A 23,979-nucleotide genomic window follows, 5' to 3' on the forward strand; every position below is an offset into this window, starting at 1 on the left:
GTTTAACATAATGTCACTACTTTGAATTCTGTACCCCTAGAAATAAATCCCAGTGCTTTGTTAACATTTTTAATTGTTTTGCTGAACTGCAATGCTGCTTTTAGTGATTTGTTCACCTGTATCCTTAGATCCCTTTGCTCTTCCATCCCATTCAGTTTCTTATTTTCTAAGGTGCAGGTGGTGTTTCTGTTTTCCCTACCAAAGAACATAACAACATAGTAGGCCATTTGACCCCTCGAGCCTGCTCCGCCATTTAATAAGATCATGGCTGATCTGATCATGGACTCAGCTCCACTTCCCTGCCCACTCCCCATAGCCCTTTATTCCCTTATCGCTCAAAAAACTGTCGATCACCGCCTTAAATATATTCAATGACCCAACCTTCATAGCTGTCTGTGGCAGAGAATTCCATAAATTTACAACTTTCAGAGAAGAAATTCCTCATCTCAGTTTTAATTGGACGGTCCCTTATTCTGAGACTATGCCCCCTAGTTTTAGTTTCCCCTATGAGTGGAAATATCCTCTCTGTATCCACCTTGTTGAGCCCCCTCATTATCTTATATGTTTCGATAAGATCACCTCTCATTCTTCTGAACGTCAATGAGTATAAGCCCAACCTACTCAACCTATCTTCATAAGTCAACCCCCTCATCTCTGGAATCAACCTAGTGAACCTTCTCTGAACAGCCTCCAATGCAAGTATATCCTTCCTTAAATACAGAGACCAAAACTGTACGCAGTTCTCTAGGTGTGGCCTCACCAATATCCTGTATAGTTATAGCAGGACTTCTCGCTTTTATACTCCATCCCCATTGCAATAAAGATTAACATTCCATTTGCCTTCCTGATTACTTGCTGTACCTGCATATTAACTTTTTGTGTTTCATGCACAGGACCCCCAGGTCCCTCTATACTGCAGCACTTAGCAATTTTTCTCCATTTAAATTATAATTTGCTTTCCTATTTTTTCTGCCAAAGTGGATAACTTCACATTTTCCCACATTATACTCCATCTGCCAAATTTTTGCCCATTCACTTAGCCCGTCAATATCGCTTTGTAGATTTTCTGTGTCCTTCTCACAATTTGCTTTCCCACCCATCTTTCTATCATCAGCAAACTTGGTTACATTATACTTGGTCCCTTCATCCAAGTTATTATTATAGATTGTAAATAGTTGAGGCCCCAGCACCGATCCCTGCGCCACCCACTAGTTACTGTTTGCCAAGCGGAAAATGACCCGTTTATCCCGACTCTCTGTTTTCTTTTCGTTAGCCAATCCTCTATCCATGCTAATATATTACCCCCAACCCTGTGAACTTTTATCTTGTGCAATAACCTTTTATGTGGCACCTTGACAAATGCCTTCTGGAAATCCGAATACACCACATCCACTGGTTCCTCAAAGAATTCCAGCAAATTTGTCAAACATGATTTCCCTTTCATAAAACCACGCTGACTCTGCTTGATTGAATCATGCTTTTCCAAATGTCCTGTTACTGCTTCCTTAATAATAGAATCCAGCATTTTCCCATCGACAGATGTTAGTCTAACCGATCTATAGTTTCCTGTTTTCTGTCTGCTCCCTTTTTTAAATAGAGGCATTACGTTTACGGTTTTCCAATCTGCTGCGACCTCCCCAGAATCCAGGGAATTTTGGTAGATTACAACCAATGCATCCATTTTCTCTGCAGCCACTTCTTTTAGGACCCTAGGATGTAAGCCATCAGGTCCAGGGGACTTGTCCGCCTTTAGTCCCATTTTTTACCAAGTATTACGTCTTTAGTGATAGTGATTGTATTAAGTTCCTCCCTCCCTATAGCCCCTTGATTATCCACTATTGGGATGTTTTTAGTGTCTTCTACCGTGAAGACCAATATAAAATATTTGTTCAAAGTCTCTGCCATTTCCCTGTTCTTCATTATTAATTCCCCAGTCTCATCCTCTAGGGGACCAACATTTATTTTAGCCACTATTTCCTTTTTATGTGCCTGTGGAAACTCTTACTATCAGTTTTTATATTTTGTGCTAGTTTACTTTCACAATCTATCTTCCCTCTCTTTATCATTTTTTTAGTCTTTCTTTGCTGGCTTTTTAAAAGTTTCCCAATTCTCTGGCCTCCCACTAGTCTTGGCCACATTGTATGCCCTTATTTTCAATTTGATACCATCCCTTATTTCCTTAGTTAGCCACGGATGGTTATCCCTTCTCTTACTGTCTTTCCTTCTCATTGGGATATATTTTTGTTGAGAGTTGTGAAATATCTCCTTAAATGTCTGCCACTGCTCATCAACCGTCCCACACTTTAATCTATTTTCCCAGTCCACTTTAGCAAACTCTGCCTCCACACATTTGTAGTCTCCTTTATTTAAGCTTAGGACACTTGTTTGAGATCCAACTTTCTCACCCTCCAACTGAATTTGAAATTCAACCATGTTATGGTCACTCATTCCTAGAGGATCCTTTACTAGAGATCATTTATTAATCCTGTCTCATTACACAGTACCTGAACTAAGATAGCCTGCTCCCTGGTTGGTTCTGCAACGTACTGTTCAAGGAAACTATCCCGGATACACTCTATGAACTCTTCCCTGGCCAATTTGCTTTATAACCTTTTTAACCTTCAATATGAAGGTTAAAATCATGCATGATTACTGCCATTCCTTTTTTACAATCCTTCACTACTTCTTAATTTATACCCTGTCCAATGGTGTAGCTACAGTTAGGGGGCCTATAGACTACGCTCACCAGCGACTTTTTTCCCTTATTATTCATTATCTCTACCCAAACTGATTCAACATTTTGATCTTCTAAACCAATATTGTTTCTCACGAATGCACTGATCTCATCCTTTATTAACAGAGCTACCCCACCTCCTGTTCCTTTCTGTCTGTCCTTCCGAATTGTCAAATACCCCTGAATATTTAGTTCCCAGCCTTGGTCACCTTGCAACCATGTCTCTGTAATGGCTATCATTTATATCTATTTGTGCCGTCAACTCATCTATTTTGTTACGAATGCTGTGTGCATTCAGATAAAGAGCTTTTAAATTTGTTTTTTTACTGTTTTTTCCTGCTTTGACCCCACTTTCTGATTCATTTTTATGTTTATACATTCTGTCTCTTCCTGTCACGCTCTGATTTTCACCCTGCTCTATTGCCTTCTCCTTATTCTTTGACTTTTAAAATTTTCACTCATCTGAAGCCCCCCCCCCCCCCACTAATTAGTTTAAAGCCCTCTCTACAGCCCTAATTATTTGATTCACCAGGACCCCAGTCTCAGCACGGTCTAAGTGGAGCCCGTCCCATAGGAACAGCTCCCTCTTACCCCAGTACTGGTGCCAGTGTCTCACGAACCAAAACCCATTCCTCCCACACCAGTCTTTGAGCCATGTGTTTAACTCTCTGATCATATTTACCCTCTGCAAATTTGCTCGTGGATCAGGTAGTAATCCAGAGATTATTACCTTTGTGGTTTTGCTTTTTAGTTTGCTGCTCATACTTCCTCAGCAGAACATCTTTCTTTGTGTATCACCTCACATTTATCTGTGTTAAATTTCATTTGCCACTTGACTGCCCAGTCTGCAAGTTTTTCTAATTTCACTTGTATTATTATGCATTCTTTCTCGGTGTTAGCTATAGCCCTTAGTTTGGTATCATCTGCAAATGTTGATATTGAGTTACTCGTGCCTAAGTCCAAATCATTAATGGTCCCAGCAGAGACATTTCTTGCAGTTTCTCACAATGTCCATCTCACATTTGTGATCTCCTCGCAATACTTGCTGATAATAAAAGATGAGGAGTCTGTACATAAAAATCAGCACTGCTGCAGAAAATACAAACTTGAATAGCAGAAACTTGGTAGTAAACAATACATCAGCACTCAACCACAGTGCCAGAAAATACAAATACAAAACCAGGGGACCCAGCTCATACAATGCTGTTGTGACTCTGGTGGCTGCAGAACATCAAATCAGGCTGGGAGACTGTTACACCAAGTCCAACGTTTCTGCTTAGCTGTATGGCCGGGCAGTGGTCTGGAGGTCCCGCGTCGGCCACTCAACGGCTTTTCAATGGAAATAAATGCACAGGCGCAAATATTTGAATGGACTGCGGAGCCAGTTAAAGGGACCGCGCACAACAACAAACATTCGAGGGAACACTGACCAGGTCCCGACCTTCCCTGGGAATCTCTGTGGGGCCTTGTATGGAGCAGAGCCTTTACCTGTCCCAAACAAGAGCAGCAGCGTGGCCAGGTGTGGCTGGGGACAAGGGCTCCCAGACCAGGGGTTTCTGAGTCCCTGGCCTGGTGGAAGGATGGGACCAAGTATGGGCCTGTCCAATAGTGGATGTGGGGCCAATCTTGAGGTCTGAGCCTGAGATGTAGCCTGGACCACCAAGGAATTTTGCAAGATGCATTTTCCGATGGGCCATTTAAAGGATGTCCCCACACTCTCCCGATGGCACACTGCACCACAGTTTTGCCTTGGGCTGGGCAGGCACTAAGATGCAACTCTAGTGGCATGGAGGATTGCTCTTCATATTTTAAAGTATGTGACCTCCGCTGACTCCTCAAACTTTGGCCAGGCCAGCACCGGAAGTCACAGGCGGGCATAGCCCGGTACTCATGCTGAAGATCTGTGGCCCTTCCAGTGCTCTCTTGTGACAAGTCAAGCAACTGAACAGCCGCAAATGAGATCAGGACCCAGATACACCAAGGGAGACCAGGCACTGGTCCTGGTGTGGACAGGGAGTGTTTGGACCATAGTTCAAGGAAGAAATGGAAAATGTGTACACTCTCCTGCTGAGGTATGGAGGTGTAGAGGGACTGGACAACAATGGTGAAAAATAAATGGTAGTGGTCAGAGAATCTGAAGATAGTAAAGCTGTGGAGGATATTGGAAGAGCCATGGACGTAGGTAGTTAGGGATTGGACAAGGGGGGCAAAGGATAGGCTTTAGATAACAGGAAGTACGTTCAGTGTATCCCACAGATCTGTGGTGTTTGTGCAGTGGTATCTGGAATGTTTTATTTTTACTTTTCCAGAAACTCATGAGTCATACGGCATTCAGATGGTAAAGCATTCCGTGGCAACATGGACTGTGTCATAATAAAGCGGATGTAATGGACGTTAGTGAGCTAAGGTTTCCTTAACAAAATCTGTAAGCTCTTGTTGCCTGATGCATTGATTGGTCTGGTGTTTTCAATGCGATTAAGTGGCAGGCCAGCCACAGGTACTGGCACTTCCCTAACCAAATATTGAAACATGTCACATTCTATTTGCATTGCAGTCCAAGCTGGTTGTCCTGAACTTTGCTCCCTTAACTGAACAACTGTCTCCAAACACCATGCAGCTTGGCAAAATGTTGCCAACAACATTCGAAAAGTGTTGCAAACCCTCCAGGTGGGTGTGTCCTCTTGCCTTGTGTAGGGAAGGTAACGCCCACCGGGAGGGGCTGACAATGTACAAAATGGCTGCCACAGCCTATGCAGTGGATGGAAGCACCTCATGTAATGGTATTCCATTATGTGCTGTAGCAACACTGGCCACAACTGATGTCCAAGATTCGTCCCTGGCGTCCAAGGTTGTCATGGTGGCATTTAATTTTTCAAATCCCAGAAAGCCTGAACAATCGATCGCAGCACAATTGATTGCGTAGGCCGGGATGGTAACTTTGAAAATTAAAGAAGATAATATCACATTTTATCAACAACTCAAAGGCCATCAGTAAAGTTCCACTCCAACCCCAGGCAGACTCCAGGTGGAGGCTGGGGAACCTACCAAAATTATGTTATTGAATCCCCCCGCTCTCCTCGAAGGCTGGAAGATCACCCAGGGTCAAGGGTGCTGTTTCATGGAGATGCACCCTTATTCCTCTCAAGTAGAAATCCAGCCTTGGTTGCTGCAATGCACCGAAGAGTGGTATCAACATGCTGAGGTAATGCTAAACCTATAAAAATCACTGGTTAGGCTGCGGTTAGAATGGGTCATTTTAATCTAACTCACCCAGGAGATGGGGTGGAACGCTGGTTTTACACACAGCCCAATTTTACTCTTCAATTACTCTCCACCCAATCCCATCAGCTGCTTGACAGGTCGGTTGGGTTGAACTTTCCTCCGGTGTCCAATTTCGGTGCCCTACTTTAGCAAGGGCATGAAGGCCACAGAGAGACTCGTTCGGACCTGGAAATTCAGGTCCATCATTGAAACACCTGTGAACTTTTCGACATGGAAGCAAGTCATCCTCGATTCGGGGGACTGCCTGTGATGATGACAGAAGTGATTCACTAACACGAGGCCAAGAATGGATGGTCTTAGTTAAGAGAAAAGACAAGAGAAACTGTGGCACTGTGCATTAGGTTAATAAAATATCCGATGGAGGTATTCAAAATTATGATGGGGTTTTGATAAGGTGAATGGAGAAAAGTTGGCCCTTCCCATTCAGGGAAGGGGGCGAGGGGCGCGGGCAGACGCAGTTTAGCAGTCAGCAAACCCGGGTTTCACTTAGGTCTTGCTGATTTTCACAGTGGGACATGATTATTATTTTTGAGTTTCCCAGCCCCAGCCAGTTTGAGGACTAGCCGGCTGTCGGACGGGTAGGCCTGCGGCAGTGCTGTAACGGTACTTACCTGTTCCATCCAGCTGTCCTCACCTTCCTTCAGTTGCCAGGAAACCCAGCTGGCCAGCTTTAAAGATAAAATCTTAGGCACACAGCTTCATTAAAATAATTAAATGAGGGACCCGTCTGCTGTGTCAAAATGGAAGTGGCCAGGTTCCAGGCAGGTTTGTTCAGGTTTGAAATTTTTTACATTTTAACTTCCCATCCCACCCAAACCCACCACTTTTTGGGAGGTTATAATTCGGTTGCGTTTATTTCCAACACCACATTTCTGATTGGTCGCCTTGGAGGACAAGACACACCCTTCAGTTTATCTGGAATGTGTAATATGGTCCTACCTGCCGAAGTAATCAAGTACTTTGCAAAGTGTAATTCGAGCCATTCTGACTGCCAGGCTCCATGGAACATTAGGGCTCGCTCCCTCTCCTCTCTCTCCTCCTCTCTGTCCCCCTCTCTCTCCCACTTCCCAAACAAGTTCCTGCCCCCCAACAGATTCCTAACCTTCCTTGCACCCGCCCACCGAGTTCCTGACCTATTCCCCCTGCCCAAGTTCCTCCCCCTCCCCGGCCAGGTTCCTCACCTTCTCCCCGAACAAGTTCCCGACATTCCCCCCGCCCAGGTTCCTGTCCTTCTCTCCACAACCCACCCGTCCCGAGTTCCTGACCTACTCCCCCTGAGCAAGTACCTACCCCCTGCCCCCCCCGGCCAGTTTCCTCACCTTTTCCCCCAATATGTTCCTCATCTTCCCCGCATCCCCCTGTCGCCCCATAGATGGGGCATTGTGTGTGAGTCATGGATTGTTAACAGGTTTATTGGGTGTGAAGTGAATAGCGAAAGTGTGATGACTGCCAGATTTTGTCCAGTCCAATGATATCACTTACTACACCTGCACCGAGTTTTCCGAGAAATCACCATGCCTAAGGGCAGGAGGAGAGAACATGGTGCAGGTGTAAAGAGGATGGGTGCGGGTGTACAGGGGGTGGAGTTGGAAGAACGTGATCCATCTTACAAACTGGATCATGTTCCCGCTCTTATTTCCTCCATTAGACCTGGATCACATACTTACCCATCCCCACAGTGCTCTGCATGATCTTTACCACCCCCGCCCCCCGACTCCCTGACCTCTCTCTCCCTCTCCTCTCCCTCTCTCCCCCTCCTCTCTCTTCCCCTCCTCTCTCTCCCCCTCCTCTCTCTTCCCCTCCTCTCTCTTCCCCTCCTCTCTCTTCCCCTCCTCTCTCTCCCCATCCTCTCTCTCTCTCCCCATCCTCTCTCTCTCTCTCCCATCCTCTCTCTCTCCCATCCTCTCTCTCCCTCCCATCCTCTCTGTTCCCCTCTCCCCATCCTCTCTCTTCCATCCTCTCGCTCCCTCCCCATCTCTCGCTCCCTCCCCATTTCTCCCTCCCTCCCTTCCTCTCCCCCTCTCTCATAAGAACATAAGAATTAGGAACAGGAGAAGGCCATCTAGCCCCTTGAGCCTGCTCCACCATTCAAAAAGATCATGGATGATCTGGCCGTGGACTCAGCTCCACTTACCCGCCCTCTCCCCGTAACCCTTAATTCTCTTATTAGTTAAAAATCTATCTATCTGTGATTTGAATACATTCAATGAGCTAGCCTCAACTGCTTCCTTGGGCAGAGAATTCCACAGATTCACAACCCTCTGGGAGAAGAAATTCCTTCTCAACTTGGTTTTAAATTGGCTCCCCCGTATTTTGAGGCTGTGCCCCCTAGTTCTAGTCTCCCCGACCAGTGGAAACAACCTCTCTGCCTCTATCTTGTCTATCCCTTTCATTATTTTAAATGTTTCGATAAGATCACCCCTCATCCTTCTGAACTCCAACGAGTAAAGACCCAGTCTACTCAATCTATCATCATAAGGTAACCCCCTCATCTCCGGAATCAGCCTAGTGAATCATCTCTGTACCCCCTCCAAGGCTAGTATATCCTTCCTTAAGTAAGGTGACCAAAACTGCACGCAGTACTCCAGGTGCAGCCTCACCAATACCCTGTACAGTTGCAGCAACACCTCCCTGCTTTTGTACTCCATCCCTCTCGCAATGAAGACCAACATTCCATTCACCTTCCTGATTACCTGCTGCATCTGCAAACTAACGTTTTGGGATTCATGCACAAGGACCCCCAGGTCCCTCTGCACTGCAGCATGTTGTAATTTCTCCCCATTCAAATAATATTCCCTTTTACTGTTTTTTTTCCCAGGTGGATGACCTCAAATTTTCCGACATTGTATTCCATCTGCCAAACCTTAGCCCATTCACTTAACCTATCTAAATCTCTTTGCAGCCTCTCTGTGTCCTCTACACAACCCGCTTTCCCACTAATCTTAGTGTCATCTGCAAATTTTGTTACACTACACTCTGTCCCCTCTACCAGGTCATCTATGTATATTGTAAACAGTTGTGATCCCAGCACCGATCCCTGTGGAACACCACTAACCACCGATTTCCAATCCGAAAAGGACTCATTTATCCCGACTCTCTGCTTTCTGTTAGCCAGCCAATTCTCTATCCATGCTAATACATTTCCTCTGACTCCGCGTACCTTTATCTTCTGCAGTAACCTTTTGTGTGGCACCTTATCGAATGCCTTTTGGAAATCTAAATACACCACATCCATCGGTACACCTCTATCCACCATGCACGTTATATCCTCAAAGAATTGCAGTAAATTAGTTAAGTATGATTTCCCCTTCATGAATCCATGTTGCGTCTGCTTGATTGCACTATTCCTATCTAGATGTCCTGCTATTTCTTCCTTAATGATAGCTTCAAGCATTTTCCCCACTACAGATGCTAAACTAACCGGCCTATAGTTACCTGCCTTTTGTCTGCCCCCTTTTTTAAACAGAGGCGTTACATTAGCTGCTTTCCAATCCGCTGGTACCTCCCCAGAGTCTAGAGAATTTTGGTAGATTATAACGAATGCATCTGCTATAACTTCCGCCATCTCTTTTAATACCCTGGGATGCATTTCATCAGGACCAGGTGACTTGTCTACCTTGAGTCCCATTAGCCTGTCCAGCACTACCCCCCTAGTGATAGTGATTGTCTCAAGGTCCTCCCTTCCCACATTCCCGTGACCAGCAATTTTTGTCATGGTTTTGGTGTCTTCCACTGTGAAGACCGAAGCAAAATAATTGTTTAAGGTCTCAGCCATTTCCACATTTCCCATTATTAAATCCCCCTTCTCATCTTTAGTCACTTTCTTCCGTTTTATATATCGGTAAAAGCTTTTACTATCTGTTTTTATGTTTTGCGCAAGTTTACTTTCGTAATCTATCTTTCCTTTCTTTATTGCTTTCTTAGTCATTCTTTGCTGTCGTTTAAAATGTTCCCAATCTTCTAGTTTCCCACTAACCTTGGCCACCTTATACGCATTGGTTTTTAATTTGATACTCCTTTATTTCCTTGGTTATCCACAGCTGGTTATCTCTTCTCTTACCACCCTTCTTTTTCACTGGAATATATTTTTGTTGAGTACTATGAAAGAGCTCCTTAAAAATCCTCCACTGTTCCTCAATTGTGCCACCGTTTAGTCTGTGTTCCCAGTCTACTTTAGCCAACTCTGCCCTCATCCCACTGTAGTCCCCTTTGTTTAAGCATAGTACGCTCGTTTGAGACACTACTTCCTCACCCTCAATCTGTATTACAAATTCAACCATACTGTGATCTTTTACTCGGAGATCGTTTATTATTCCTGACTCATTACACAGGACCAGATCTAGGATAGCTTGCTCCCTTGTAGGTTCTGTAACATACTGTTCTAAGAAACAATCCCATTTTCATTCTATGAATTCCTCCTCCAGGCTACCCCGTGCGATTTGATTTGACCAATCGATATGTAGGTTAAAATCCCCCATGATTACTGCCGTTCATTTTTCACATGCCTCCATTATTCCTTTGATTATTGTCTGCCCCACTATGAAGTTATTATTTGGGGGCCTATAAACTATGCCCACCAGTGATTTTTTTCCCCTTACTATCTCTAACCTCCACCTACAATGATTCAACATTTTGTTCATTAGAGCCAATATCATCTCTCACAACTGCCCTGATATCATCCTTTATTAACAGAGCTACCCCACCTCCTTTTCCTTCTTGTCTATCCTTCCAGATATCCCTGTATATTTAATTCCCAGTCTTGGCCACCCTGCAACCACGTTTCTGTAATGGCCACCAAATCATACCCATTTGTAATGATTTGTGCCGTCAACTCATTTATTTTATTTCGAATGCTGCATGCGTTTAGATAGAGTGTTTTAATACTAGTTTTTAAACCATGATTTTTAGTTTTGACCCTTCCTGCAGCCCCTTTATATTCATACATATTGTCCCTTCCTATCACCTTGTGGTTTACACTTATCCCAGTGCTACTCTGCTCTGTTGCCTCCTGCCTTTTGCGTTCTTTCTTGGGGTCCTGTTCATCTGAGCTCTCACCCACTCTAACTCGCTCAGAGCCCTCTCCTGGGTTCCAAATACTCCTCGCATTGAGGCACCGAGCTTTCAGGCTTGTCTTTTTATTACACTTTGACCCTTTAGAATTTTGCTGTACAGTGGCCCTTTTTGTTTATTGCCTTGGGTTTCTCTGCCCTCCACTTTTACTCATCTCCTTTCTGTCTTTTGCTTCTTTCTCCTTTTTGTTTCCCTCTGTCTCCCTGCATTGGTTGTCATCCCCCTGCCATATTAGTTTAACTCCTCCCCAACAGCACTAGCAAACACTCCCCCTAGGACATTGGTTCCGGTCCTGCCCAGGTGCAGACCGGTTTGTACTGGTCCTACCTCCCCCAGAACCGGTTCCAATGCCCCAGGAATTTGAATCCCTCCCTGCTGCATCACTGCTCAAGCCACGTATTCATCTGAGCTATCCTGCGATTCCTACTCTGACTAGCACATGGCATTGGTAGCAATCCAGAGATTACTACTTTAGAGGTCCTACTTTTTAATTTAGCTCCTAGCTCCTTAAATTCGTCTCGTAGGACCTCATCCCGTTTTTTACCTATATCGTTGGTACCTATATGCACCACAACAACTGGCTGTTCACCCTCCCTTTTCAGAATGTCCTGCACCTGCTCCGAGACATCCTTGACCCTTGCACCAGGGAGGCAACATACCATCCTGGAGTCTCGGTTGCGGCCACAGAAACGCCTATCTGTACCCCTTACAATAGAATCCCCTATCACTATCACTCTCCCACTCTTTTTCCTGCCCTCCTGTGCAGCAGAGCCCGCCACGGTGCCATGAACCTGGCTGCTGCTGCCTTCCCCTGATGAGTCATCCCCCTCAACAGTACCCAAAGTGGTGTATCTGTTTTGCAGGGGGATGACCGCAGGGGACCACTGCACTACCTTCCTTGCACTGCTCTTCCTGTTGGTCTTCCATTCCCTATCTGGCTGTGTACCCTTTACCTGCAGTAAGACCAGCTCACTGAACGTGTTATTCACGTCATTCTCAGCATCGTGGATGCTCCAGAGTGAATCCACCCACAGCTCCAGTGCCGCAATGCGGTCCGTCAGGAGCTGGAGACGGATACACTTCCCGCACACGTCGTCATCAGGGACACCGGAGGCGTCCCTGATTTTCCACATGGTACAGGAGGAGCATAACACGTGTCCGAGCTCTCCTGTCATGACTTAACCCCTAGATTAACTTAGTTTGGCAACAACAACGTTAAATGTTACTTACTGATATAGAAAAGAAAAAGAAAAACTATTTACCAATCACCAGCCAATCACTTACCCCCTTGGCTGTGACGTCACCTATCCCGGACTCGCGCTGCTCCGAGCTCCCGCCTCCTCAACCGACTGCTAGAACTGCCCGACTCCCGCTGGCCTTTGTAGGCCTCTCGACGACCCTGGACTCGCGCTGTTCCGAGCTCCCGCCTCCTCGACCCTCCTCCACCCCTCCTCCCCCCCTCTCTCTCTCCCTCTCTCCCGCTCTCTCTCCCCCTCACTCTCTCTCCCGCCCTCTCTCTCTCCCTCTCTCTCCCATTCTTTCTCTCCCCCTCCTCTTTCTCCCCACTCTCTCTCCCCCTTCGATCGCCTCTCTCTCCCTCTACAATCCCCTCTCTCCCCCTACGGTCCCCTCTCTCTCCCCCTCTGATCCTTTCTCAGTCTCCCATCTCCAATCCCCTCTTTCTCCCCACATTCTCTCTTTCCCACTCTGATCCCTTCTCTCTCCCCTCCCCCTTTCTCTCCCCCCCGGCCTCTTTCTTCCCCCCATCTCTCTCCGCTCCTCTTCCCTCCTCTCTCCCCCTTGCTCTCTCCCCCTCGCTCTCTCTCTCTCCCCCTACTCTCCCCCCATCTCTCTCCACCCCATCCAATTCCCTCTCTTTCTCCCCTTTCAATCTTTTCTTTCCCCTCGCGCCCAACTCCAGCCACCAACAGGTCCAGCCAGTGAACTTCTCCTCTTGGACGAGGAAAGTGTGGCCCAGGGTCAGGCCGCAACGTTGGGTACTGCGCTTGCGCAGATTCAGTAAACAGCGCACATGTGCAGAACGGGATCGGGTGTCCACGCGCAGCTCCGGGATACCACACCCATACAAAGATGTTCGTGCAGATAATCACAGCGTTAGAATTACCCCCATTATTTCCAATGATCAGTGAATCAGTAACTAGAAATATAAATTTAAGATTGTTACCAAAAGAATAAAGGAAGAGTTATTTGATCTGGCAAATTGTTGGATTGACACTCCTGGACAGACAAGTTTGGGCATCTGTAGGATGTCTTTACTGTGAGTGGTGGCTGGATATGTGTGGGTAAACAGAAGTTTGATTTCCTCTTCTCCTGGGAATTATGGAAAGACTTAAGTCGAGTATGTGAGCGGGAGGTGGTGGGGGGAAGCAGGCAGGGGGAAGGGTAATGACTCTTTGTAGTCCATTAGTGAACAGCACTGCAGCCAGAAGCTGTCTGAGTGGGGTTTATATATAGCACTCTTCACCCATTCCGTGTATGTTTCAGAGAGAGGAGAGAATGTTTTAGTGCGGTGAATGCGATTCTTTGTTATTTTCTCTATATTCACAAGTAAGTCTATTAAGTTCTTTATATTATGATAAATCTACTTTGTATCTTTATTGCTATTTATCTATCTGTTCACTGTTAATAAATGTGTTTGTAGTTTATAGCCTGCGCTACAGTATGATAGACTGTCTATTCTATTGCTTTCCAAAGTCAAGGTAATTGCGTGGGGGCGTGTGTTCTACCCAGTAAGCCAAAATACGGTGACAAGGAGTGGAATTACCAAGGCCCCACTCCAACTACTGGGTGCTAACCTGTAGTGGGTGGCTTATCAGAAAATCGAGAGTAAATTACCTTAGATTGTCTACCTATTAATGTCAATGGATGTAAAATCTGAGGCAAAGAAGCTGTGATTTTCAGATAAGTCACCTGCTGTGGGCAAAACCCCACTGGTGTGGCAGGGGCTTGGAAAGTTAGGCCCAAAGATTTATGTTCGAGCTCGAGGACATATAGTAGTTAAAGAGCTGGGCAAAAATGCTGCACTCACACAAATAATTTCAACAAGGATATGTTGTGTTTAGAGGAAAACTTGTGCATAATAGGAGGGCAGAGAGTGTAACAGGTGATGGAGCCTATCAACAGAAGCCATAGACAGGATATGATGGCTTCAACAGCAATACTCTCAAACCCAGTGGACCTGAGGAGTTGGAGAGTAAGCACAGACCAACATTACTCATTCCATGATTTCCACAATATAAGCGTAACTGTGCATGTAGTGACCATACATTAGGACAAAAGATATGTGGAATAGAAATTGGTATGTGTTACACCCTTTTATCAGCCGCAAATGGGCAGAACGTTGACAAATTTATCAGTGGAACGACCCAATTTGCGTATGCATTCGGTCCACTGCTGAATTTGTCGGGCCCATTGTTTTAGGCATCTTGGGTGGCCACCTCAAACAGTGTTATCTTGCATATGTTAATTAGGAACCTACCGCCTCTTGAAGGACCCCTTGGGAAAATATATTTACGATGAGCAGTGCCGGGTGAACACCACTCAGAATTCCTGCAGTGTCCAATGGAAGGTCCTTTTTAAAAAAAAAAAATTGAATTAGATAAAAACCTTCCTTTTGAGCCAGGTTGAGCAGCCACAATCATTGCAATCTCTGGCCCCTTCCCCCGTGGTCCGCACCAACCCCACTCCTGGGGCTTTCCTTCGGACCGCTGCTGGTGAGGCAACTGGGCCGAAATTCGGCATCACGTGCAGGGCCAGTATAAAAGGTTGGCTGCCATGTTGTTTAGGCACTCTGGTGTTGTAGTAAAGAAGACTAAGGTCACGCTAAGTTTAGCTCACAGTACTCAGCCTCGTGGAGTTCTTCTATACACAACAATTGGCGACGAGTAACTGAATACGAACCTTCACGCAACCATGGCTGCCATTGGAATATTAGAGAGATTCGTAAAGGTTGATGATTGGGAAGCCTTCGTCGAGCGTCTCGACCAGTACTTCGTGGCCAACGAGCTGGAAGGAGAAACTAACGCTGCCAAGCGCAGGGCGGTTCTCCTCACCGTCTGTGGGCCTAAAATATACAGCCTCAGCAAGAATCTGCTCGCACCGACAAAATCAACGGAGAAGGAATACACAGAGTTGTGCACATTGGTTCGGGACCACCTCAAGCTGAAGGAGAGTATCCTCATGGCCAGATATCGTTTTTACACGCACCATCGCTCCGGGGGCCAGGACGTGGTGGATTCTGTCGCCAACCTGAGACGCCTCACGGGACCTTGCGATTTTGGAGCTGCGTTGGGGCAAATGCTGCGGGACTTTTTCGTGCTGAGCATCAGCCACAAGGTCATTCTTTGAAAGCTGCTGGTTGCCGAAACCCTAGACTCAGCTGGGCCATCGCGATCGCCCAGGCATGCATGGCCACGGACAATAACACCAAACAGATATCTTCTCAACATCGAAGCTCACCAGCAAGTACTGTGTATAAAATGACATCGCTAGCAGGCTGAACTGCATATGGCAGGGCCTATACGTCTGCGGCTGCAAGACCTGTGATGACACAGAGTCTGCCATTGGGGGTGAATATGAATCCATTAGCACCGTGTTGGTGCTGCAGGGGTAATCATCGGGCCCATCAATGTCGATTCAAGCACTGTGTGCAAAGGCTGTGCAACGATGGAGCACCTCCAGCGAATGTGCAAACATGCTGCGACATACCACGTGGCAGAGGATGATCGATCCGGCACGGATCACGCAGCACAGGCAACTCAACCCGAGGAAGAAGTGTATGGGGTACATACCTTCACCACCAAGAGCCCTCCTATCATGCTGAAAGTCAAACTAAATGGAGTTCCAGTATCCATGGAGTTGGACACGGGTGTGAGTCGGTCAATAATGAACCAGAAGGCTTTCGAGGAACTGTGGGACAATAAAGCAGAAAGGCCCAAACTGAGCCCAATTAATGCAAAGCTGCCTATCTACACCAAAGAGCTCATACCAGTCATTGGAAGTGTGGCAGCGAAGGTATCGTATGATGGAGCTGTGCATGACCTATCATTGTGGATTGTTCCAGGCAATGGCCCAACGCTGTTCGGCAGAAGCTGGCTAGAAAAGATTAGATGGAATTGGAATGACATCAAAGCACTATCTTCAGTGGATAACTCCTCGTGTGATCAAGTGCTGAGCAAGTTTCCCTCACTTTTAGAACCAGGCATCGGCAACTTCACAGGTGCCACGGTACAGATCCATCTGGGCCCCAATGCACGGCCCGTCCATCACAAAGCTCAGGCGGTTCCATACATGATGGAGAAAGTTGAGATCGAAGCGGACAGACTCCAACGCGAAGGAATCATATCGCCAGTCGAGTTCAATGAGTGGGCCAGTCCAATTGTTCCGGTGTTGAAAAGCGATGGCATGGTCAGAATCTGCGGAGACTACAAGGTAACGATTAACCGAGTCTCACTACAGGACCAGTACCCGCTGCCCAAGGCGGATGACCTGTTCGCAATGTTAGCGGGGAGGAAGTCGTTCACCAAGTTGGACCCAACCTCCGCCTACATGACACAGGAGCTGGCTGAATCTTCGAAAAGACTGACGTGCATCAACACACTCAAAGGGCTGTTTATATACCACAGATGCCCTTTCGGGATTCGCTCGGCTGCAGCCATTTTCCAGAGAAACATGGAAAATTTGCTGAAATCTGTTCTGTGCACCATTGTGTTTCAAGACGACATCCTGATCACTGGTCATGAAACCATTGAGCATCTACACAACCTGGAAGAGGTTCTAAGTCACCTAGACAGAGTGGGACTCAGGTTGAAACACTCCAAGCTTGTTTTCCTGGCACCAGGAAGTTGAATTTTTGGTGAGAGAGATTGTAGCAGGCGGCATCAGGCCCACGAACTCAAAGACAGAAGCCATCAAGAATGCACCCAGACCACAGAATGTGACAAGAGCTGTGTTCGTTCCTCAACTATTTTGGTAACTTTCTACCCGGGTTGAGCACGTTGTTAAAGCCTTTGCACATGTTGCTACGTAAGGGTGACGACTGGTTTTGGGGCAAATCTCCAAGACACAGCCTTTGAGAAGGCCAGGAACCTGCTATGTTCTAATAAGTTACTTGTACATTATGACCCATGTAAACGTTTAGTGCTAGCTTGTGACGCCTCATCGTACGGGGTCGGCTGTGTGTTACAGCAAGCCAATGCATCGGTCAACCTCCAACCGGATGCATACACGTCTAGATGTCTGTCTAAGGCTGAGAGAGCCTATAGTATGGTCACGAAAGAGGCGTTAACATGTGTATATGGGGTTAAGAAAATGCACCAGTACCTATTTGGACTTCGGTTTGAGCTTGAAACTGACCACAGGCCGCTCATTTCGCTGCTTTCAGAGAGCAAAGGTATAAATACCAATGCTTTGTCCCGCATCCAAAGATGGGCACTAACATTATCTGCTTATGACTATGTTATCCGCCACAGACCAGGCACTGAAACCTGTGCCAATGCTCTCAGCTGGCTACCATTACCCACCACTGGGGTTGAAATGGCGCAGCCCGCAGATTGCTACTGGTCATGGATGCTTTTGAGAGCAAGGGGTCAGCTGTCACAGCTCGCCAGATCAGGACCTGGACCAGCCAGGATCCTGTGCTATTATTAGTAAAGAGATGTGTCCTAAATGGGAACTGGTCGGCCGTTCCCGGGGAAATGCAAGATGAAATTAAGCCGTTTCACCGACGCAAAGTTGAAATGTCCATCCAGTCGGATTGTCTCTTATGGGGTAATCGCATGGTTTTGCCAAAAAAAGACAGGGAAACGTTTATACGCGACCTACACAGTACCCACCCAGGCATTGTCATGATGAAGGCAATTGCCAGGTCGCATGTTTGGTGGCCCGTCATTGATTCGGACTTGGAGTCATGCGTGCATCAGTGCAACACTTGCTCGCAGCTGAGCAATGCACCAAGGGAGGCTCCACTGAGTCTGAGGTCTTGGCCCTCCAAATCGTAGTCCAGGATCCACGCAGATTTTTCCGGCCCCTTTCTAGGAAAGATGTTTTTAGTAGTTGTGGACACTTACTCCAAATGGATTGAATGCGTAATCATGTCATCCAGCACGTCCACAGCCACCATTGAAAGCCTCCGGGCCATGTTCGCCACCCATGGCTTACCCGACAATGGACCATGTTTCACCAGCTCAGAATTCAACGAGTTTATGACCCACAATGGCATCAAGCATGTCAGGTCTGCTCTGTTTAAGCCTGCGTCTAACGGTTGAGTGGAGCGGGCAGTCCAAACATTCACGCAGAGCATGAAACGTGTGATGGAAGGCTCCCTGCAGACCCGCTTGTCTCGCATTCTGCTCAGTTACCAGACACGACTCCACTCGCTCACCGGGGTTCCCCCAGCAGCATTGTTAATGAAGAGAGCCCTCAAAATCAGGCTCTCCCTAGTCCACCCGGATCTTAATGATCACATGGAAACCCGGCGACACCGGCAGAACATGTACCACGATCGCGCGGCTGTTTCACGTGACATTGATGTTAACGACCCTATGTTTGTTCTGAATTACGGTCATGGTCCCAAGTGGGTTGCTGGCACTGTTTTGGTCAAGGAAAGGAATAAGTTGTTTACAATCAAACTGTTAAATGGCCAAATGTGCAGAAAGCATTTAGATCAGACCAAATTGCGATTTACTGACAACCAGGAACAACTTGAAGAGGACATTACCATCGACGATCCACCATCACACACCCAACCAGCAATCGACCTCTCTGTCAATCATGAGGATGAACCCACTGTTCCTGACAGTCTGGTCAGACCAGCCGTAGTGCAGTGCAGCAAAGATCCGACCAACTCACACTCGCCAGGATTTGAACTTGGACGATCAACCAGGGAGCAAAGGGTTCTGGATTGCCTCAACTTGTAAATAACTTGTACTGGAGACTTTGGGGTGGGGCGGGGGGGGAGTGATGTTATGTTTGTAACTATGTAATACTTGCCACCAGAGGGCGCAACTGTTGGAGTCCAATGGTCACCTGCACACACGTGCAGGGCCAGTATAAAAGGTTGGCTGCCATGTTGTTTAGGCACTCTGGAGTTGTAATAAAGAAGACTAAGGTCACACTAAGTTTAGCTCACAGTACTCAGCCTCGTGGAGTTCTTCTATACACAACATCTTCAATGTTAACGAGGCCCAGGGCCCAATTTCGAAAACAGGCCCAAGCGAATTATTCCCCCTGTTTGTTCATTTACTCATAATCGCATCTGCTCTCTTCACAAAGCAAAGACAATCAAGTGGTCTTCATTGATCGCCTGAAGAGGTACAACCACTACAGTACCAACCATCACCTCCCACAATTATTTTAAGCACAATCTCAGCTACAGGCACTTTATATCAGTTACTCAGTGATGTAGCTGAGGAAGTCACAGGGTACAGGACACTAGTTTTGGGGATTGATGGGAGGCCAGCAAGTCACTGGGTTGAGTCTCTGGGCATTCAGACCTGAGTAGGCCAGATTTCCAGTAGAGGTTGTTACAATATATGTGATATCCCCTGTGGGTGCTTTTGGCGTGATTTTATGGTGTAGAAATTGAGGGCAATGGTGGCCTTCAGTGCCACTGGTAGTACATTGTGGATTGTTGACTCCCTCCCACATCATGCATTGCACCTCCTTCATGTCAGGTGGTTAGCTCTGTTGTGCTACATGTGAGCTAGCTTGTTGTGAGTCATGTGCTGCCTGTGCCCTCTGAGTCTGCCTTCTCCTCTGTTTCCTGCTGCACTAGAAGAGACCCTGCAATTGTAGGGGTCACCTGGGCAGTCCACGAAAAATGTCCGCTCCATTTACCTCTATCAGTATTCCCCACTGTGCAATTCTGCACAATTGTTCATGATTGACCCTACAAACAAGAAATCTACTTGCATATTTTCTGAACGCATTTTGAATAAGAGCAATCTTCAGGTCCGGGCTAAACATGGACAGATATGTTAGCATTTTATACTAGCATTAGATCTGTACTGTTTACAGCGAAAGTCAGAAAATAAAGGGAATTTTGGCCCCTCAGTGGTACTGAAACTTCTTGACATGGTGTTCATTACCTGTAAACATTGATTTGTGTTGTTCTGTTCTTCACATTATTTGTTATTCTTGTAGCAGGACTGCACTGGGTTAGCACATTGCCTCCCCTCTGGCACCTGGGTTCAAAGCCAGCCCCGATTAAAGAAATGAAAAACTTCTCTTCTTAGCCATTTGGTGTGTAGCCTTACACAAGGAGTTAGAGTTTCAACCCAGTTCCTAGCGGAACAAATCCACAGCCTAAAATCTCCATAATCTGACAATAAATTGATACTACCTCTCAAAGAAGTTATAAAATGAATGGCACTGGAACTGGAAATATCACATCGGTGCTGTCTGAGACTAGGCTTAACATATAGGAAGCTTTCCACTTCATGTAAGCCGTGCTCTACCTGATCTGTACGTTATTTGATGCTGATACTGTGTGCAAGAAGTGACCATAACACTCCTATTCTTCACCAAGCCCTCTTCTCTTGAGTTAATTATGAATGGACATAAAGTAAAAATGGACAAATTATTTAAGATCAGGAACTCAACTTGCATTTTTCTTTTTCTATTCCCAGCTCTTAGATCCTGGAATGACAATCGTTGCAGTCGTGAATTTTCATTTGTTTGTAAAATTCCTTCCCTGGAGAACAACTAACCACCATGAGTAGCTTGGGCTGTTTGGAATTAATTTTGAAGATTATTTCTCTGCAGCATCGATGCAGATGCATTCTAGCCAACTGGGAAAATCAATCTTAGAAGTTCTGATCAAAATGCCACACCATTTTAACGCCAGTACTGTCTGCTCTGGGTCGGAAAACAGAGTTTGGCCTACCTTCTGGCCTTTTTATTTTCAGGCTTCAATTAATCATATTCCCTTTGATATGTAGTATGATTGCATTGTGTATAGCATAGCACCAAACTTTAATATTCTCAGATCGACTTTCTGTCCCAACACATGGTCTTGATTTTTGATTGATAGGTCAAACTTTATTTCCAAGAATGTATTAGTTAGAGGTTTGTCATGTATATTTATCTTATGTTAGATCACAAACCCATCAAAATATGTACTCATTAAAATTTAACAAAAAGAACTCAGACATCTTATGTGACTATGACAAGGATAAACTCTCCCTCCTCATCCTTCTCAACCTGTCTGCAGCCTTTGATACAGTTGACCACTCCATCATCCTCCAACACCTTTATGCCATCATCCAGCTGGGTTGGACTGCACTCGCCTGGTTCCATTCTTATCTATACAGCCATAGCCAGAGAATCACCTGCAATGGCTTATTTTCCCACTCCCGCCCCTTACCTCTGGTGTCCCCCAAGGATCAAGCCTTGGCCCCCTCCTATTTCTCAACTACATGTTGCCCCTCAGCGACATCATCTGAAAACACAGTGACAGTTTCCATGTGTACGCTGATGTCACCCAGCTCTACCTCACCACCATCTTCCTCAACCCCTCCACGGTCTCTACATCCAACACTGGATGAGCAATAATTTTTTCCAACTAGGTATTGGGACGACCGAAGTCATTGTCTTCGGTCCCCAACACAAACTGCGTTCCCTAGCTACCAACTCCATCCCTCTCCTTGGCAATTGTCTGAGGCTGAACCAGACTGTTTGCAACCTATTTGATCCCCGAGATAAGCTTCCAAAAGCTATCCGTGGAATCACTCAAACCGCCTATTTCCACCTCCGGAGCATCGCCCATCTCCGCCCCGCCTCAGCTCATCTGCTGCTGAAACCCTCATCTATGCCTTTGGTACATCTAGACTTGACTATCCCAACGCATTCCTCACCGGCCTCCAATTTTCTACGCTCCGTAAACTTGAGGTCATCCAAAATTCTGCTGTCCATGTCCTAATTTGCACCAAGTCCCATTCACCCATCACAATGGCTCCCGGTCCGGCAACTCCTCAATTTTAAAATTTTCATCCTTGTTTTCATATCCCTCTGAGGCCTATCGCCTCCCTATCTTTGTTATCTCCTCCAACCCTACAACTGTCCGAGATATCTGCGGTCCTCCAATTCTGGTCTCTTAGGTATCCCTGATTTTAATCAATCCACCATTGACACCCGTGCCTTCAGCTGCCAAGGCCCTAAGCCCTGGATTTCCCTCTCTAAATCTCTATGCCTGTCTACCTCTTTGTTCTTTTAAGACGCTATTACCTTTGACCAAGCTTTTGGTCATCTTCCCTAATCTCTCCTTATGTGAATCGGTGTCAAAGTTTGTTAATGCTCCTATGAAGTGCCATTGGATATTAAAGGTGCTATATAAATACAAGTTGTTGTTGTGATGATCTTGATGTTAATTCAGAAACTTGTATTGTGGTATCACAGCGACATTACTATGTCTTATATCTGGGGTATTATAATCTGTATAATCTTTCAGATATATTAGTTCATGTACAAAAGTGCAGCTGCCTACCTGTAACAGGGGTTGAAACAATTTGATGGGAAGGACGCTATGTGGACTTAACCCTAGAGTTTTAATTAAAATTTAGCAATAACCAAATGTTTGTTGGTGACGTTGTCCAGATATTGAAAAGTGCCAAATTATACAATCAATAGTTATTCAAGACCCCAAAAAGTTTTGTGTTGAATATCATAAAATATGAAAATGTTGACACCATGACTGAATGCAATGTCAAGTTTATCAGTCATATCATTTCCAGACGTGTTTCTGAACTGGCTTGTTTCCATTATAAACAACATTATGTACTCTCCTAGTGATATGTCCAAGTGGAAAAAACGATACTGTGTTCGGAATGATAAATTCCACTCTCATTCATGATATCACAGAAGAATTACTTTGTGACATCATTATTAAGGAAACTTCTACACAATTTTTGTTTCCAGTATTTGACAAGCAAATGTAAAGCATAAACAACAGAAACCTGGAAATACTGAGAGGCACCAATAAATATATTTACAGCATTTAGGATTGTGGGCGCATAACATTAGTTAAACGTATGTGTCCTGAACATCTCTTGGAGCTTTCAAAATTGTCTTTTATAATGTTGATAGTGTTCAATTGAGAAGTAGACCATTTCATTATTGGCAGTTTGTATAAGTGAAAAGCTGCAATCTTATTCTATTGTATGTTTCATTTCAGTGCACAAATGGCCCTGCACTCTTTAAAGCAGGGAGCCACTGAAAAAGGCAGCTTTCAGATAGCTCTTTCGCTGCTTTCTATATCAGTCAGTTATATTGATTTAAAAGTTTTACTGTGTGGATAAAGAGAAAAGGGCTGCTAACAAAACACGGCAACTTTTTCGAAAGGCTGACATTATTTCTGGAGCACAATTAAAATTGATTGTGGCAAAAATGGAAGCAAATAAAATGAAAAGGATTTTTTTATTTGACTCTTTGTCAGACAGAAAAGGAAGAACAAAATATATACTGCGGCTGATTTTGGTCCCTCTTTCAGTTGACCTAACATGCACTACCATTAAACACAGCAGTCCAAAAGAAATCCAACTATTTAGAATAGAACATTTTGTTCCACGTAAATCGCAACCACTTATTGCTTGATTTAATGGGCTGCTTCTTCCACAGTGCAAGCTATTACCGCCCATTACTGTTTCTGCTGTGTGTGTACACAACAGGAAATCTATCTTCCTTACAGCAGCAGAGTATTTTCTGATACACTCATCCCTTTTTTATTGACCAAGACCTCAGCTTCCAACCTAAATAAACTGCACATGTCCAACTACATTTCCATCTCAAAGATGCTAAGTCTTGTGAGTCAGTGCAGTTAAAAATAATAATTCCACTGTCACCGGGCAGTGTTCTAAAAACTGTAACACTGAATATGC

General features: G+C 45.5%; 1 protein-coding gene across 1 annotated transcript in view; it reads left to right on the top strand.

Annotated features, from left to right (window-relative positions):
- Window positions 1-20,813, top strand: part of clec19a (C-type lectin domain containing 19A) — a 93,891-nt gene extending 73,078 nt beyond the window's left edge. The window contains exon 5 of the mRNA XM_070901752.1: window positions 20,734-20,813. Coding sequence (XP_070757853.1) covers window positions 20,734-20,813 — 80 coding nt within the window. The remainder of the gene's footprint in view (window positions 1-20,733) is intronic.
- Window positions 20,814-23,979: the final 3,166 nt, after the last annotated feature.

The sequence above is a fragment of the Pristiophorus japonicus genome, chromosome 15, assembly GCF_044704955.1.
Source record: "Pristiophorus japonicus isolate sPriJap1 chromosome 15, sPriJap1.hap1, whole genome shotgun sequence".
Classification (NCBI taxonomy): Eukaryota; Metazoa; Chordata; class Chondrichthyes; family Pristiophoridae; genus Pristiophorus; species Pristiophorus japonicus.